The 20403-nt window shown below is 37.9% G+C and overlaps 1 protein-coding gene across 1 annotated transcript in view; it reads right to left on the bottom strand.

Annotated features, from left to right (window-relative positions):
• DMD (dystrophin) overlaps positions 1 to 20403 on the bottom strand; it is a 1674912-nt gene that overhangs the window by 1489669 nt on the left and 164840 nt on the right. The window contains exon 7 of the mRNA XM_088028834.1: positions 7106 to 7256. Coding sequence (XP_087884960.1) covers positions 7106 to 7256 — 151 coding nt within the window. The remainder of the gene's footprint in view (positions 1 to 7105; positions 7257 to 20403) is intronic.

Here is a 20403-nt window from a genome sequence, read left to right as displayed (position 1 = left end):
CTAATAACGTATTTTTAATCCTACTAAAGATGGAAGAGAGCCAACTAGTCACTAAAAACAAAACTTGATCCCATGGCATTCTTTGGCTTTTCAGAATCCTGCTCTTCCCCATTATTGCATTTCTATCTTAGTACTGTCTATTTTTCAAAATCCAACTTTGCTTCCCAATTGCCCAGTCTCACAATCTATTAATTCAAGCCCTTTGCTCAATTTCCTAAATTTAGTCTTGCTGGTTCTGCTGTTGATTTCTGAAATGTGTCCTACACCTGTTAACAATTTTCATTGACACTGCTTCCATTCAGGCTCTATATGCTTTCTGCAGCATCGTCCTACCATGACTTCTGGCCTCCTATTCATCTGTGCTCTGATTTATCTTACAAGATATATCTTCCTAAAAAATTTAGATAAATTTTCCTAAATCACTACTCTTCAGTTTAATTTCTCATCAACAATGGCTCCCTACTACCCATTAAGTAACTCCAAATGCCTGAGTCTTGAGTTCAAGACCCTCCATGATCAGGCTGTACTCTTCTAGCTCTGAGGATAGCACAACACATGATCTAGGCAAGTGACATACTCTACACTTTTCCACCTCATTTCCTTTGCCCAACCAAGTCACTGTTTTAATATTCTCAAGTCATTTGTCATATTCTGCCTGGTACAATGGTCACTCGTTTTCCATGTCTTTATCTGCTGTACTAACATGTGAGTTTCCTGAAGAAGATTCCATATACAGTAGGTCTCTGTATTCCTCGGAGCACTCATTGTGCTTTAGTAAGTATTTGTTCAATGATATGGAACAGAATGCAATGGAATGAAATGAAATGTCAAATCCTTTAGCAGGATTACACCTAAACCCACCCCACTACATGAACATCTAGATCATTTTAAAGGTCACGGGAAGAGATTTCCCAATCTTAGCAACCCAAATGTTTGGGATTAACTAAGCTGCAAGGAAAGGACAGGTGACTCTGCTTCTAAGAGGTCATTTAATTTGTATTAATCAGCACTTAACCTAGAACATTCACTCAAGTCAGAATGTAGCACACATGTCATATTTATATCTGCAGATTCTAATAACTTGTTGGTAAGGACTTTGTTGATGCTGTTACTAAGCCAATGTAGCTAATAACAAAAGTCTAAATCTCTCAGAAGAATTGGAAACTTGGCTAGTACACTAAGCCTTAACCATCTCAGGCTGACTGTGCTTTGAGACAAAATGTTCCTCAGTCAAATACTTCCCTTTTGATTAAAAGACCCTCCCAAATAGCCAACTTCCTTCCCATTAATGAATATCCAAAGCCCACAACAGACCTTTACTCCTCAATAATATTGTCAGTCCTTCAAGGGGAATCCTTTCATTCCTGATCAACATCACTAATAAAGTCTGTCTCTTAAGACAAAAAATAACCAACCAGAATTATTTCTGACATGTTCCTTCACAAAGGGAAGGAGAAGTTCAATTTATTCATTCCTGAGAGAATAACTTTTGGGCGACTCAGATCTAAAGTAAACCTGTAAATTCTGTCCCCAAAGCAATAGCTGTGAAGAATGATTGGTTTTTCCAAATTTTGCAGCAAACTGAACTTCTCCCAGTTACCAAGAGTTAACACTTTGCCTACAATGAGTAGTAACCACCAATATAGGATCGATTGTTCTACCTTGCCTAATTGGCAGATTCAGTAAAAGTGACTTAGCTCTATGGCATTTCACAGTGGTTGCACCTCTAGCCTGCCTCATAATAAAATGATGTTGAAATGAAGATACCAAAGGGTCCTGTTATGAAACATAGAGAAGCATATCTGTAATATTCTTGGTGTACTTGCAAGATTTGCAAACTTTTTTTCTGTCCTTCAACCCAAGGAGAGCAAGAGAACGGGAGAGGAAGGAAAGAGGGAGGGAGGGAGGAAGGTAGGGAGAGGGAGGGAGAGAGAGAGAGAGAGAGAGAGAGAGAGAGAGAACAAGCCAGAGTCCTCTGATCTGAGCAGAATTTAAATGGATTCCCGGCAACAAAATCTGTGTCTCTTCTTTGATTTTGTCATCTGTAATCAACTCTTAGAAAAATAAAGAAGATGACTAAGGGATTTAATGTCTATCTATACATAGCTAAAACCCCTAAATGTTAACTTAGGTAAGGAGTGTGGTGATGCAGCTGGGTGGAGTTGCTTTTTTCAGCACCAAGGTTAGTGATGTATTTTGTTGTCAGGAGAAATTTCCTTATTTTCATTCACCTACAATTCTTGGGAAGAAAAGTGGCAAAGTGAATCAGTGGCTACTTAAATCGGGCTTTAGTTTGAACCCAGTTACCTAAAGAAAGAACATTTGTCTTTTTCTGTTTTATGAAGCATGGCAAGAATAACAACAAAAAATGTACTCCTTTTAGTGTGTACTTTTAAGAAAATGTTTCCCATTTAAATAAATTCAACTATAAAGAACAAAGTGATGGTTGTCAGAGGGGAGGTGGGTCGGGAGAGGGGTGAAATAGGTGATGGGAATTAAGAAGCGTACTTGCTGTGATGAGCACATGGTATTGTATGGAAGTGTTGAATTACTATATTGCACAACTGAAACTAATATGACACTGTTAACTACACTGGAATTTATGTAAAAACTTAAAAATAAGTAAATAAACTCAACTCCTTTATAAATTGTTTGATTTTGTTAAAATCATTTTGTTCTCCCATAATTATGTCAAGTAACAAAAGAGTATTATCAATTGTCAGGCTTTCTCTTAGCTATGTTTTTCCCTTATTTTAATTTTATAAAAAAAATAATATAGCCTGAAGTGGGTTTAAACAGTTAAAGGTAAAAGTTGGACTCAATCTCTGGGCCAGCAAACCAATTCTGTTTCTTTTTATGCACTTATATGACTAAGTCCTGGATGTAAAAGATTACATAATCAACTTTCATATAATTCTATTGCTTTTTGTTTCAAATTATTCTCTTCAAAGCACTTTCATATTCATCAGAAATGGCACATTTTCAAATAATGGACCATCTATTCAAATTTTATGACAATACTAGTCAAATATTTTCCATTCCATTCACTCTGTATCTTCCAGAGTAAAGTGCAAAACATTTCAGGTAACTGTCAGAGTATGAAGATTCTAGATGGCCTGTCTATGCTGAATGAAGGGTCTGTTCAGGTTTTCAAGCTGACACGTTTCCTTGCAGTTGCCCTAAGTCATTCACACTCATGGCTAGCCTCACATTATTCTGCCACTTCCCTTTTGGAGTCCTGGCTTCCTGGCTTCCTCCTCATACTCCAGGCATCCAGTGCCAACATCATTCCCTCTGATGTTGTCTTACCAGCCTTAGTCTTGCCCTTTCCTGAAAAGCTTCACATTCTAAAACTAATGGAAACATTAAAATCTACATTATTTCCAATGGGAAAATGTGGAGAACATGAGAATTAAGTAATTTCTGAAAATTACACATTTAGTTAGTGGCAAAGCTGAAGAGTACTCTGGCTTCCAGGGCAAGAAGGTTGTCTTGGGTTGAGTTCCTGTCCAAACAGACCTTGAGCCAAGGGTTTGGGTGCAAAGAGTTTATCTGGGAAGTGATCTCAGGAGGCATTATGAGAGTGGGAATGTGAGACAGGTTACCTCATGGACACCTGGGGCTCAGTGTTGCTGGGAAACCTTTGAGAGACTATGGGAATTAAGAAACACCTTGGAATTGTCTCACTATGGGGCAAGGATTCGGGGGGATTTTTCTAGCATCTCCCATTCCTTGTTGGCTAACTGATGGCAGGTGTGGCAGCACTAACTGCTTCCTTCCCACCCTCAAACTGGCTGAGACTCTCTTGTGGCAGCAAATGTCCTCAGATACAGAGAAGCCATTAGTGTATACAGAAACTGACTGCATGCAACTTCCAGTGCAGGCCAAGGGAGCGTGTGATCCACACATGAATATATGTGATCCTGTTTGAGGTCTAGCACTGGATCTAACTTCTTTATCAGATGTTCAGTTAAAATCTACATGACCAAATTAGCATCTTTGCATCACAACTTTCACATGAAAATTAGAATACAGTTGACATTTTATTTTTCCCCAAATACTGCAGTGGATGGAGATGATCATAGCTAGAGCTCTCCCTAAACTGCTTGATTGTAAACTGCTATGGCCAAAGGACAGCTGTGGGGGCAGCAAAAGCAGGGCCAGCCCCATTTGTCATTGAACCAGAAGCTCATTAAATAAGAGAAGAACTCTGGGACTTAGAAAGAACAGTATCTTGCATCTGCACAGAGTATGAAACTAGCTCTGACAAAATGTTATAAAAAGAAAATAAAGTTGAGTGAGATGCAGATTTAGGAGAAATGAGTTGAGGGAGCAGATATTCCCTTTCAAAGCCACAAATCCAAGAACCACAGAATCCTAAGTAGAGTTGTCAGATCAAATCCAGTATGCCAACTAAGATCTGAATTTCTGATAAACAATGAGTAGTTTGAGACAAACTTGCACTATAAACAGTATTTGTTGCTTATCTGAAATTTAAATTTAACTAAGCTTCTTGTATTTTTATTTCCTAAATCTGGCAAGCCTAACCTGGACCAATTATAAAGGTTACTCTGTGAATGTGTGTGTGTGTGTGTGTGTTTCTTTATGGACTGAGCAAGCTCTTGTTCCTACAATAAAACCCAGAGCTAATTTTATAATGGTTATTAGAATGAAACACCTTCAAAACTCCTGATCAGAAATAATTCACTATTCGCAGGCAACATGACTTTATCCATGGAAGATCCTGAAGACACCACCAAAAACTATTAGAACTAATAAATTCAGTAAAGTTGCAAGGTACAAAAACAATATACAGAAATCATTTATATACATTTACAACTATCAGAAAGAGAAATTTAAAAAAAAACCCAATTTATAATTGCTTCAGAAAGAATAAAGTACCTAGGAATAAATTTAACCTAGAAGGTAAAAGATCTGTACATTAAAAACTACTAAGATACTAATGAAAGAATTTGAAGAAGACACAAATAAATCGAAAGGTATTTCATGCTCATGGATTGGAAGAACTAATATTGAAATGTCCATATCGCCCAAAGCAATCTACAGATTCAATGCAATCCCCATCTAAATTCCAATGGCATTTTTCACAGAACTAGAACAAACAATCCTAAAACTTATATAGAGCCAAAAAAAAAACCTCAAATAGCCAAAGCAATGATGATAAAGAAGAACAAAGCTGGGGGCATGACTCTCCCTGGTTTCAAACTATATTACAAAGCTACAGTAATCAAAACGGTATGTTTTGGTATTAAAAAAAAAAGAAACAGAGACAACATTAATGGAATATAATAAAAATCCCAGAAAAAAACCCGTGCATATGTATTCAATTAATTTACAACAAAGGAGGCAAGAATATACAATGAGGAAAGGACACTCTTTTTAATAAATGGGGTTGATAAAATGGCAGGACCACATTAAAAGAATGAAACTGGACTACTGTCTTATACAATACACAAAAATTAACTCAAAACAGATTAAGACTTGATGTATGACCTGAAACCATGAAATTCCTAAAAGGATACCTAGGTGGTAAGCTCCAGGACAGCAGTCTTGGTGATTTTTTTTTTTATTTTGACTCTAAAAGCAAAGGTAATAAAAGCAAAAATAAACAAGTAGGACTACATCAAAGTGAAAAGCTTCTGCACAGAAAAGGAAACCATCAACAAAATGAAAAAACCTACAGAATGGGAGAAAATATTTGCAAATCATATACCCAATAAGGAGTTAATATCCAAAATATATAAAGAACTTATACAACCCAACAACAAAAACACAATCAGATTTTAAAATAGGCAAAGGATCTGAACAGACATTTTTCCAAAGAAGACATACAGATGGCCAACAGGCACATGAAAAGATGCTCAGTATCACTCATCATCAGGGAAATGCAAATCAAAACCATAACAAGCTATCACTTCACATTTGTTAGAATGCCTATTATCAAAAAGATATGGAATAAGAAATGTTGGCAAGGATGTAAAGGAAAGAGAGAGCACTTGTGCACTGTTGGTAGGAAAGTAAACTGGTCAACCACTATGGAAAACAGTGTGAAGTTTTCTTAAAAAACTAAAAGTAGAACTACTATATGATCCAGCAATTCCATTTCTGGGGCTTTGCTCAAAGAAACAAACAAATGAACAAAACAAAACTTATAGATGCAGAGAACTGAATGGTGGATGCCAGAGGGGATGTGGGTTACAGGGTGGGCCAAGCGGCTGAAGGGAGTCACAAAGTACAAACTTCTAGTTAGAAAACAGTAGGTCATCTGGATGTAACATATAGCACAGTACTACAGTCAATAATATTGTAGTTCATATTTGTAAGTTGCCAGGACAATCTTAAAAGTTCTCATCACAAAAAAAAAAAAAAGTATGGTAACTCCATATGGTAACAAATGGCAACTAGACTTATTTTGCTGATCATTTCTCAGTGTATACAAATTTCAAATCATTATGTTATATACCTAAAACTTACACAACGTTATATGTCAATTAACATTTAAAACATGGATGCTGAAGGAAAAAAAAAGAAATATTCCTTTAGAAATTCTAATCACAGAAACAACAAATGCTTTCTGGCAACCAAAGAGCATAATTTGTAAATGTTCAAATAAACTGAAAAAAGATGGAAATATTATAAATGATGAATTCTGTATTTTATAGAAAAGCAATGTTACAGGTGTTCATTTTAATCAAGCTTGGCCTGTTCTAAGACTATGAATTGAAGGTAAAAACATGTAAAAAATCTTGTCTTATTAGTTAAATTTGCATTGCAAGTAATCCCTACAGAGTCCCTCTTCCAAGAAACCAAAGCTTAATAAACCACATATCGAACATTGTTCTCATCCAGGAATACGTTTGATTTTTTTTTCAAATATGAAAAGCCAAGGTATGCCGTATTTGAAAAAACAAGCATTCCAAAAAATATTAGGTAAGAAAGACTTTCAAACTCTTCTTAATTGAAACTTTAATTCTTTCCTCTCTGTAAACCATGCTATATGTATGTATATATGTGTGTATGTAATACACATATGTACATGGAGTTTGTTCTCCAGTAGAAAGCAAATAGCATAAAATATACTAACCTTATGTTGTTGTACTTGGTGTTTTAGGTCTTCAATATCAGGTCCAAGGGGCTCTTTCTCCATTTTCCTTGTTCTCTCTTCTGTTTTGGTTAGCCAATCATTTAACTCTTTCAGTTGCTGATTCTGGAGATCCATTAGAACTTTATGTAAACTGAAAATTCAAAAGATGTCTATTATTACCTCTATCAAAACAACTTTACTTACTATTATTAAACCTGCAAGATAAAACTGTTGACATTTATGTAATTTATGGCATGTTCGCATTGTTTGGCATCTATTAAACATTAAGAAATAAGGGAAGCAAAGCCCATGATCAATCACCTCTGAAGTTATTCTTTCTCTGAATTATAGTTCATACATCCCAATTTTTAGGAAGTTTCACATAGCTAACTAAATGTGAACATGTTAAGTAAAGTGCAACCCATCTCTGATAACTGAACTAACAGCATATCCTGGCAATTGTTCATTTATATCTCCATTACTTTAATATGTATGGTGATTAAATATGGCCACAAATTCTTTGCCACTCTTCCCAAGAGTCTATTTCCCATTCTCATGAATATGGACCATCCTTCTGATTTGTCTGGACCAGTAGAATATGGCAGAAGTGACACTATGAGAGTCCCAAGTATAAATGCTATAAGAGAACAGGGAAGCATTTATATTGTCTCTTAGAACCTAGATGCCACACTCTAAGAAGACCAGGCTACACTATGGAACGATGAGAGACCACGTTGAGTGGCTCTAGAGGATAAAAGAAGCTATCTTAAAAGTTGAGCTTCCTGCTGAATGCAGCGTGACCTCAGCCATATAACAATTGTAGAACAATCTAGATGAGCCCTGCCCATATTTCTGATCTACAGAATCATGATATAATTATAAATTATTGTGTTAAGCCACGAAATTTTGGAGTCGTTTGTTATACGGAAATAGATAAATGAAAGAGATGTAATGTTTACAAAGACGTAAACAACAGTGGGCTGGGTAATGAATTTAAAGCCTGACTGTATGCCCTAAAACCAACTTCTTACCTTCTCAGTTAGATTTCCAGCATCAGGGACATGGGACAATATCTTGCCTATGAAACACATAACTTCACAGTGAAGATGAAAATTAAACTTGAGGTTATTTCAGCCACTGAACAAAAATTTGAGACTCAAATGAGAAGTGTTAATACTTATTTTGAGGTAAATATTCTTTAGGAAGACATGTTGGAAGCATTTATGGAAATCATAGTATAATGAATGCTGATAAGGAAGACATAATTAGAATTAGGAATTTACTATTCTAATTTATAAAATCCTCTCCAGAAGTTTCCATTAATCAGCACATTTAAAAACACGGAATACACACATAATTGAGTGTTTAATGTAATCTGGATTACACCATTTACTGGCCTTTTACCCTTCACAGACACATGTTCCCTGAGGCACCGTGCAATCAAAAGCCTATGGGAGGGGGCGGAGCAAGATGGCGGAGGAGTAGGAGACCTGGGTTTCGTCTGGTCTCAGGAATTCAGCTGAATAGGGATCAAACCATCCTGAACACCTACGAACTCAACAGGAGATCGAAGAAGAGAGTAGCAACAACTCTCTGAACAGAGAAGCGACCACTTACTGGAAGGTAGGACGTGCGGAGAAGTGAATCCGAGGCGATATTCGGGAGGATAGACAGCGGGGGAGGGGGCCACCGTCGGCCGCTTCTGGCAAGTGATAGAGCCGCGGAGCACAAAATCGGACCTTTTAGAAGTCGGCTCCGCTGAGGGACGTTGCTCCAGTGGCTAAGCTGGGGGAGGAACCCTCGCGGGACAGTGTGGTCTCAGGACCCTCGGGGTCACAAAAAGACCGGGGGTGCCTGAGTGCAGCAGAGCTCCCAGGTATCGGAGCGGGGAAGCCAGCTGCAGAGACAGAGCCGAGGTTTGGGCTCTCAGCTCGGGGTGGCCATAAACTGTGATCCGCGGCCCAGTCAGGCCACTGCTCCTCCAGCAGGGACCCAACAAGTGGCAGATCCGGGGAGACTCCCCTTCCTCCCCCAGGAGGAGTGGCATGGGAGCGCACCGCAGGGATCTGCTGGGTTTGGAGACTCCACACTGAGTCGGGCGCCAGAGAGAGAAATGCTTGGTCACAGGCCGGTGAGCACGGATTGCGGCCTGAGACTGGGGACACGGGAGTGACTGACTGCTTTTCTCTGGGGGCGCACTGAGGAGCAGGGCCCCGAGTTCTCAGCTCCTCCGGGCAGAGATTGGGAGGCCACCATTTTCACTCTCGTCCTCCAAAGCTGTACTGAGAGCTTGCAGGGAACAAAATCTCCTGAGAGCAAACCCGAGCAGATTACTTAGCTCGGACTGACAAGGGCGGGGCAATTCCGCCTCCGGCAAAGACTTTTGGGAGCCATGGCAACAGGCCCCTCCCCCAGAAGATCAGTACGAACAGCCAGCAAGACAAGACCAAGTTTACCAATCCAGGAGAACGGGAGAACTCCAGCGCTAGGGGAATCCTGCACATGGAATTCATGGCTTTATTACCATGATTCATTAGTTTTTCAAAGTTAATTTTTTTAACTGTTTTTTTTTGAATTTTTCTTTTTCCCTTTTTCAACCAATATCTTATCAATCCCTTTTTGGAAAAAAAATTATTTTTCATTTTTAGAGTCATATTCTATCCCTTCATAGTAGGTAACCTTATTTCTGGCATATATATATATAAGTTGTTCTCTCTTAAAATTTTGAGATACAGTTTCTTCTAACACATCAAAATGTACCCTAAATCACTAGTGTATGGCTTTGTTCTAGTCTCCTGCCTGATACATTCTCTTCCTTTTTTTTTCTTTTTTTTATCTTCTTCTTTCTTTTTTCAAACAGCTTCTTATCTTATCAATTCCTTTTATAAACTCTTTTATAATTTTCATCTTTACATTCATCTTCCATCCCTTCATTGTATCAACCCTTATTTTGTACATATATAAGTCTTTCTTTCTTTACAATTTTAGGAGGCACTTTCTTCTAACAGACTAAAATACACCCAAAATCTAATGCGTGGCACTGCACTGAACTGTGCACTAGCCTGATCATATTTGATCATATTCTGTTTTTTTGTTTTGTTCTGTTTTTGTTTGTTTTTATCTTTTTCTTTTTCTTTTCTCTTTGTTCTTTCTTTCCCTTTCTTTTCCCCTGGTTTCAGGTTTTCTCTGATTTGTTTAGAGTATATTTTCTGGGGACATGGTTAATCTGTTAGCATTTTGTTCTCTCATTCATCTGTTCTGCTCTGGACAAAATGACAAGATGAAAAAAATCACCTCAGCAAAAAGAAGAAGAGGTAGTACCATCCGCCAGGGACCTAATCAATACGGACATTAGTACGATCTCGGACCTAGAGTTCAGAATCATGATTTTAAAGATATTAGCTGGGCTTGAAAAAAGCATGGAACTTATTAGAGACACCCTTCCTGGAGAAATAAAAGAACTAAAATCTAACCAAATCAAAATCAAAAAGGCTATTAATGAGGTGCAATCAAAAATGGGGGCACAAACTGCTAGAATAAATGAGGCAGAAGAGAGAATCAGCGAGATAGAAGACCAAATGATGGAAAATAAAGAAGCTAAGAAAAGGAGAGATAAACAACTACTGGATCACGAGCGCAGAATTCGAGAGATAAGCGATACAATAAGATAAAACAACATTAGAATAATTGGGATCTCAGAAAGAAGAAGAAAGAGAGAGAGGGGCAGAAGGTATATTGGAGCAAATTATAGCAGAGATCTTCCCTAATGTGGGGAAGGAAACAGGCATCAAAATCCAGGAGGCACAGAGAACCCCTCTCAAAATCAATAAAAGTAGTTCAACACCCCGACATCTAATAGTAAAAATTACGAGTCTCAGAGACAAAGAGAAAATCTTGAAAGCAGCTCGGGAGAAGAGATATGTAACCTACAATGGTAGAAACATTAGATTGGCAACAGACCTATGCACAGAGACCTGGCAGGCCAGAAAGGACTGGCATGATATCTTCAGAGCACTAAACGAGAAAAATATGCAGCCAAGAATACTATATCCAGCTAGGCTGTCATTGAAAATTGAAGGAGAGATCAAAAGCTCCCAGGACAAACAAAAACTTAAGGAATTTGCAAACACGAAACCAGCCCTCCAAGAAATATTGAAAGGGGACCTCTAAACAAAGAGAGAGCCTAAAAGCAGCAAAGAGCAGAAAGGAATACAGACAATATACAGTAACAGTCACCTTACAGGCAATACAATGGCACTAAATTCATATCTTTAAGTAGTTACCCTGAATGTAAATGGGCTAAATGCCCCAATCAAAAGACACAGGCTATCAGATTGGATTAAAAAACAAGACCCATCGATATGCTGTCTGCAAGAGACTCATTTTAGACCCAAAGACACCCCCAGATTGAAAGTGAGGGGGTGGAAAACCATTTACCATGCTAATGGACACCAAAAGAAAGCTGGGGTGGCAATCCTTATATCAGACAAATTAGATTTTAAAACAAAGACTGTAATAAGAGATGAGGAAGGACACTATATCCTACTTAAAGGGTCTATCCAACAAGAAGATCTAACAATTGTAAATATCTATGCCCCTAACGTGGGAGCAGCCAATTATATAAGGCAATTAATAACAAAAGCAAAGAAACACATTGACAACAATACAATAATAGTGGGGGACTTTAACACCCCACTGACTGAAATGGACAGATCATCTAAGCAAAAGATCAACAAAGAAATAAAAACTTTAAATGACACACTGGACCAAATGGACTTCACAGACATATTCAGAACATTCTATCCCAAAGCAACAGAATACACATTCTTCTCTAGTGCGCATGGAACATTCTCCAGCATAGATCACATCCTAGGTCACAAATCAGGTCTCAACTGGTACCAAAAGATTGGAATTATTCCCTATATATTTTAAGACCACAGTGCTTTGAAACTAGAACTCAATCACAAGAGGAAAGTCGGAAAGAACTCAAATACATGGAGGCTAAAGGGCATCCTACTAAAAAATGAATGGGTCAACCAGGAAATTAAAGAAGAATTAAACAAATTCATGGAAACCAATGAAAATGAAAACACAACTGTTCCAAATCTTTGGGATACAGCAAAGGCAGTCCTAACAGGAGAGTATATAGCAATACAAGCCTTTCTCAAGAAACAAGAAAGGTCTCAAATACACAACCTAACCCTACACCTAAAGGAGCTAGAGAAAAAACAGCAAATAAAGCCTAAACCCAGGAGGAGAGGAGAAATCATAAAGATCAGAGCAGAAATCAATGAACTAGAAACCAAAAGAACAGTACAACAGATCAACGAAACTAGGAGCTGGTTGTTTGAAAGAATTAATAAGATTGATAAACCCCTGGCCAGACTTATCAAAAAGAAAAGAGAAATGACCCAAATCAACAAAATCATGAATGAAAGAGGAGAGATCACAACCAACACCAAAGAAATACAAACAATTATAAGAACATATTGTGAGCAAGTCTATGCCAGCAAATTAGATAACCTGGAAGAAATGGGTGCATTCCTAGAGATGTATCAACTACCAAAATTGAACCAGGAAGAAATAGTGAACCTAAACAGACCTATAACCACTAAGGAAATTGAAGCAGTCATCAAAAATCTCCCAACAAACAAAAGCCCAGGGCCAGGTGGCTTCCCAGGGGAATTCTACCAAACATTGAAAGAAGAGTTAATACCTATTCTTCTGAAACTGTTCCAAAAAATAGAAATGGAAGGAAAACTTCCAAACTCATTTTATGAGGCCACCAAACCTTGATCCCCAAACCAGACAAAGACCCCATCCAAAAGGAGAATTACAGACCAATATCCCTCGTGAACATGGATGTAAAAATTCTCACCAAAATACTAGCCAATAGGATCCAACAGTACATTAAAAGGATTATTCACCATGACCAAGTGGGTTTTATCCCTGGGCTGCAAGGCTGGTTCAACATCCGCAAATCAATCAACGTGATACAATACATTAACAAAAGAAAGAACAAGAATCATATGATCCTCTCAATAGATGCAGAAAAAGCATTTGACAAAGTACAACATCCTTTCTTGATCAAAACTCTTCAGAGTATAGGGTTAGAGGGTACATACCTCCATATCATAAAAGCCATCTATGAAAAACCTACAGTGAATATCATTCTCAATGGGGAAAAGCTGAGAGCTTTCCCCCTAAGGTCAGGAACGCAGCAGGGATGTCCACTATCATCACCGCTATTCAACATAGTATTAGAAGTCCTAGCCACAGCAATCAGACAACAAAAAGAAATCAAAGGCATCCAAATCGGCAAAGAGGAAGTCAAACTCTCACTCTTTGCAGATGATATGATACTGTATGTGGAAAACCCAAAAGACTCCACCCCAAAACTGCTAGAACTCATACAGGAATTCAGTAAAGTGGCAGGATATAAAATCAATGCACAGAAATCAGTGGCATTCCTATACACCAACAACAAGAGAGAAGAAATACAAATTAAGGAGTCGATCCCATTTACAATTGCACCCAAAACCATAAGATACCTGGGAATAAATCTAACCAAAGAGGCAAAGGATCTGTACTCAGAAAACTCTAAAATACTCATGAAAGAAATTGAGGAAGACACAAAGAAATGGAAAAACGTTCCATGCTCATGGATTGGAAGAAAAACATTGTGAAGATGTCAATGCTCCCTAGAGCAACTACACATTCAATGCAATCCCCATCAAAATACCATCCACTTTTTTTAAAGAAATGGAACAAATAATCCTAAAATTTGTATGGAACCAGAAGAGACCCCGGATAGCCAGAGGAATGTTGAAAAAGAAAAGCAAAGCTGGCGGCATCACAATTCCGGACTTCCAGCTCTATTACAAAGCTGTCATCATCAAGACAGTATGGTACTCGTGCAAAAACAGACACATAGATCAATGGAACAGAATAGAGAGCCCAGAAATGGACCTTCAACTCTATGGTCAACTCATCCTCGACAAAGCAGGGAAGAATGTCCAATGGAAAGAAGACAGTGTCTTCAAAAATGGTGGTGGGAAAATTGGACAGCCACATGCAGAAGAATGAAACTGGACCATTTCCTTACACCACACACAAAAATAGACTCCAAATGGTTGAAAGACCTAAATGTGAGACAGGAGTCCATCAAAATCCTAAAGGAGAACACAGGCAGCAACCTCTTCGACCTCAGCTGCAGCAACTTCTTCCTAGAAACATCGCCAAAGGCAAGGGAAGCAAAGGCAAAAATGAACTATTGGGGTTTCATCAAGATAAAAAGCCTTTGCATAGCAAAAGAAACAGTCCACAAAACCAAAAGACAACCGACAGAATGGGAGAAAATATTTGCAAATCACATATCAGATAAAGGGCTAGTATCCAAAATCTGTAAAGAACTTCTCAAACTCAACACCCAAAGAACAAATAATCCAATCAAGAAATGGGCAGAAGACATGAACAGACATTTTTCCAAAGAAGACATCCAAATGGCCAACAGACACATGAAAAAGTGCTCAACATCGCTCGGCATCAGGGAAATCCAAATCAAAACCTCAATGAGATACCACTTCACACCAGTCAGAATGGCTAAAATTAACAAGTCAAGAAACGACAGATGTTGGCGGGGATGCGGAGAAAGGGGAACCCTCCTACACTGTTGGTGGGAATGCATGTTGGTGCAGCCACTCTGGAAAACAGTATGGAGGTTCCTCAAACAGTTGAAAATAGAGCTACCCTACGATCCAGCAATTGCACTACTGGGTATTTACCACAAAGATACAAATGTAGGGATCCGAAGGGGTACGTGTACCCCAATGTTTATAGCATCAATGTCCACAATAGCCAAACTGTGGAAAGAGCCAAGATGTCCATTGACAGAGGAATGGATAAAGAAGAGGTGGTATATATACACAATGGAATATTATGCAGCCATCAAAAGGAATGAGATCTTGCCATTTGCAACAACGTGGATGGAACTGGAGGGTGTTATGCTGAGTGAAATAAGTCAATCAGAGAAAGACATGTATCATATGACCTCACTGATATGAGGAATTCTTAATCTCAGGAAACAAACTGAGGGTTGCTGGAGTGGTGGGGGGCTGGGAGGGATGGGGTGGCTGGGTGATAGACATTGGGGAGGGCATGTGCTATGGTGAGTGCTGTGAATTGTGCAGGACTGTTGAATCACAGGTCTGTACCTCTGAACGAAATAATGCAATATATGTTAAGAAAAAATAAAGGAAGAAGATAGCAGGAGGGGAAGAATGAAGGGGGGTAAATCAGAGGAGGAGACGAACCATGAGAGACGATGGACTCTGAGAAACGGACTGGTGGTTCTAGAGTGGAGGGGGGTGGGGGGATGGGTTAGCCTGGTGATGGGTATTAAGGAGGGCACATTCTGCATGGAGCACTGGGTGTTTTGCAGAAACAATGAATCATGGAACACTACCACAGAAACTAATGATGTAATGTATGGTGATTAACATAACAATAAAAAATTTTAAAAAAAGCCTATGGGAATGAGGTTTAATTTATCAAACACAAACAGTAGACATCTTCTTTTTATGGCCAGCAACATTGATGAAGAAGCCTCCAATAAAGCAAAAACTCAAAGTTGCTTGTTCAAGCCTCTCAAAGAATACCATCCTCACATTACAAGGTGCATAAATCATTCACTTTATTGGTTCAGTCTACCCCCGGAGAACTGACCTGATGATAATAAGATTTCATGAGAATTAGCTACGGTATCATTCCTTTTGTTGTTTTTCCTGTCCGGTTTGTCGCTACAGTAAGCTAAAAATTTCACCTTTCAAAAACTGAAGAAAAGAATCCCACACTGTTATTTATCCTTGAAGAAATATTTCAACTATAACACACATTTGTTAGAATCAATACGGAATTTCATTTAAAAATATTATTTATTTCCTTTTTGTAACTTTTAGACAGACATTTCATTCAACAAATATTCACTGATTCCCATACCTTTGCTGGAAACTCCTATTGATTAGGATGTCCATGTGGGGGGAATGTGTGTGAAGAGCTCAATTTTGTATGGGTTTCCTTTGGACTTAAAGAATTATTTTTAATATAATGTTCAAAAATGTTTTTGCTTTTCCAGTGTTGTTACTTTAGATACTCTAATCACTCAGTAATGTCTGGTCAGTTGTTTACTTATGGCTTTCTGTGTATGTGTTTTACGAAAGGAGTTAACAGGTAGTAAAAGGTGCTGTGCTTCCTTTGCTCACTAAGGCCTGCAAAGAGATAGCATCGATATACGCAGGTGAATTACAGGCCAGAGTTACTCAGAGTGAGCAACAGGGAAGTGAATAGTGGCTCGTGGCAATGCCTGAACAGCAGAAGAAGCAACCATGAGGAGGCACTGCTATCATAAGGTCTGTTTAAAAGCCTATACAATACAAATGCCCCTTTTCTAAATGTGGTAGAAGAAGGGGTAACTTTAGAAAGTTGGGGGTGATAACTAACCCTTGGGTTAAAATATCATTTAAAATCCATTTTTAACTATTTTGGCTAACATGCATTCAACACTTTTTGTGGGCTAATCTTATTAGGAAGCATAAAATGCACAATTTCAGTGGATCCTAAATGATGATAAGCAATCCATTTGTGGTTCGCAGAATGATTTTGTGGCACAGGGAAAAACTTATGAAATTATTTTAGTATGCGTGGCATATATCTATGTGGCCAAGCAGTATGCATACGTGTACGTCTGTATACATACATATATATAGTGAGTCTATATATGATTTTAATATATAAAATCATACAGCTTAGGATGAGGCTAAGTAAAGATAATTATTTTAAGGAAAAGTATTAAATATGTAATGATAAAAATGCAGATATGGAAGGAATTGTGAAGGTGGAACATGACTGACTTGTGTTTGAAAAACACCGAATAATTACATTTGGTCTTCATTATCACTTACTAAGGTAGATAATACCACTGTTATTTTATTTCTGAGGACAATGGATTTGGGGAAGGTTAAAGAATTGGTCCAAGGTGTCCCAGTGACAAGTTAAGACACTATCTAAATGCTAAATTATCAGTCACCCAAATCCATGCTCTTAATTTTGACTTATCTTCCTTCTTTATGGATCAGATGCTGTGTTAGGTTGGGTCATATGAAGTTGCTGATATATGAGTTTTCATTCCATGAAAATGACAATTTCATATTGTTCAATTTAAAATATCATTGAGGGGCGCCTGGGTGGCTCAGTCGGTTAAGCATCTGCCTTCGGCTAAGGTCATGATCCCAAGGTCCTGGGATCGAGTGCCACATCAGTCTCTCTGCTCAGCGGGGAGTCCGCTTCTGCCTCTCACTCTCCTGTGCTCATGCACTCTCTCTCTCTAATAAATAAAATATTTAAAATAAAACAAAATAAAAATACTATTGAAATAAAAGAAAGAAATTCTACATTTCCAACCAACATTCTAAAGCTGCAAATAAATTAGGGCAATTTGTCAAATTCTTAAAATAAAAATCTATCACCCATAGGCAAAAAAAGAGTATGCATTTCTCTTGGTTTCATTTTATGGTTTTCAAGTGGTCATTTAGAAAGGGCTATAAAAGCAAAAGGAAAGTGAAGCATAAATACATGACAGGCAATAGAGAGAGGAGGAGAGTGGAACTAGAATAAACTAGTGCCAGACAGGAGAGAGTCCTGACAAAATCCAGAGGCAGGAGCATGTCAGGATATGACACTGGGCACTGCTGCAACCAACTTCCAGGTGTAAAATTGGCTGAAGACAGAGGGAGGCTAGCAAAACCAATAAATTGAAAGGACCTAGAGGGTATCATGCTAAGTGAAATTAGCCAGTCAGAGAAAGACAAAAATCACGATTTCACTCATATATTGACTTAAGACACAGAACAAACCAACAAAGGGAAAAAAGAGACAATCAAAAAAGAGACTCTTAAATACAGAAATCAAATCTGGTGGTTGCTGGAGGGGAGGTGGGCGGGGGGATGGGTGATATAGGTGAAGGGGATGAAGAATGCACTTTAGCTTGATGATCACTAAATGTAGAGAACTGTTGAATCATTTGATTCTATACCTGAAACTCATAGAACACTGTATGTTCACTATATTCCAATAAAAAATGAAAGAACCTGGGATTTTGATGGCACAATGGAGTCATATACTTAACCTAGAGCTATCCCCACCCGTGGATTTAGTGTAATATAAGATAATGACATCCTTATGGTTTTAACTAGTGCTTCCCAAACTTCAACGTGCATACAAATCAGGTGGGGAATATGTCCTACATTGTAAATCTGGGGAGAGACCTGAGATTCCTCATTTCTAACAAATGCCCAGGGCATGCCAACGCTGCTGGTCCATGGACCACACTTTAAGAAGCAATGGTGTAAGCTACTTGGATTTGGATTGTTAGCTGCAGTAAAAAACATCTTAGGGAATAAGATAATTTTACTGATGATCTCCTTCTCACCCTATACCCTGCTGTGGGAACATGTCTCTGTGAACATGAAGGAAATCATTGCAAACAGAGTCTGCTTTACAGAGATTCTGCTGGACTGTAGCAAGGCATTTACCCTCTAACCAGTACTGCCCAATAGCTCTTACAATGATGTAAATGTTGTATATCTGTGTTATCCAATATGATAACCACTAGCCACGTGTGGCTACTGTGCGCTTGAAATATGGCTAGTGTAAATGAGAAACTGAATTTTTACCCATATCTAATTATAATAACTTAAATTTACAACTAAATAACTACATGCAGCTAGTGGCTGCCATATTGGACAGTACTGGTCTAAACCAACAGACAACTAGGTTGACAATAGCAAGGATTGCTTACTTGTCAGCCTTCATCCATAATACTTTATTATGTCACACAATATTTATAAGGAAGGATATCCCGAGTTAAGGAATTTAGGAATAAATATGAAGAGCATTTTCTGAAATCTTGGTTTTCTACACAAATTTATAAATGTCAAAATGGTATATGTTTTCATTAATTTCAGCCTCTATTTGATAGCCTAAATAGTGTTTCTTGGGCTTTATGGAAATACATTATAAAATGTATAAAAATACTTACAAAACATAAGCATATGCTAGATGCTATACTAATAAATATGTAAAAGTATAGACTTCATAAATCCTAGGGACTTACGATGAAAAATTACTATGATTGGTTCTCAGGCCCCATTTCCTAGACTTCATAATTACTTGCTTATATACAATTCTCAAATAATAAATACAACTAATGAAAGGAGGTAAAATATTAATGTGAATTTATAGATTACAAAAGAATCCCCAGTGATGTTCAATTAGCATGTTATACACCCAAAACACAATCACATGATTTAAGTTGTCAATAAAACCTATATATTTGATTTAAGGGAGGGCTACTGGTATGAATTAGAGAAACTGAATATTTAATGCACTTTTTACTTTCAAATGCATGCCATTTGGTAACTAAAATCACTGATAAAAACCAAAATTAATTTATTGACTTATTCAAACTGCTGGCCTGAAAATCTCAGCAAAATGGCTGTAGTGACTAGATTACATAGTTTTGATTTTAGCTCAAGAATTTTTTATGTACAGGGGCGCCCGGGTGGCTCAGTTGGTTAAAGTGACTGCCTTCGGCTCAGGTCATGATCCTGGAGTCCCGGGATCGAGTCCTGCATTGGGCTCCCTGCTCAGCAGGGAGCCTGCTTCTCCCTCTGACCTTCTCATGCTCTCTCTCTCTATCTCATTCTCTCTCTCAAATAAACAAATAAAATCTTTAAAAAAATTTTTTATGTACAACTAGATGTTCTGGGAATGCTGATAAATACTTAAATATGTAGTTATTTTAACCCCCTTGTATGGGTTTTTGTTTCATTTACTCTATTACAAAAGTGATCAATGAAGGTGACATTTATACATCAGGTTTTTATTTAAACTATCACAGAAATGTGAATTAGTGGAATTTATATCCAGCCAGGTGATTCCAATGAACATCCAGGGGTGAAAATGATTGTGTTGGTTTTCAGGACTCAGGCATAATTTTTACTTCAGCCCTTGGGTGTTCACAAGTGGCAAACGTTTAGTCATGCCCAGGCAGCATGACTCTATCAGGATTAACATGAACCAGAGGCAAGGAGATGACACAGAAACAGGTTTAGGACACATAAAAATGTCTTCACTGAATTATTTATAAATGAATAATACTATATAAGTACTAAATTACCTACTAAAATAGTAGTTTTAACCTTGTGTGATTTGGGACATTTAAATATAACTTTATGTATGAA

The sequence above is a fragment of the Eumetopias jubatus genome, unplaced genomic scaffold, assembly GCF_037043125.1.
Source record: "Eumetopias jubatus isolate StellerSeaLion01/CBP00866 unplaced genomic scaffold, mEumJub1_p1.0 scaffold_11, whole genome shotgun sequence".
Classification (NCBI taxonomy): domain Eukaryota; kingdom Metazoa; phylum Chordata; class Mammalia; order Carnivora; family Otariidae; genus Eumetopias; species Eumetopias jubatus.
The sequence above is the reverse complement of the archived record's forward strand: the minus strand, read 5'-3'. Positions and strand labels throughout refer to the sequence as shown.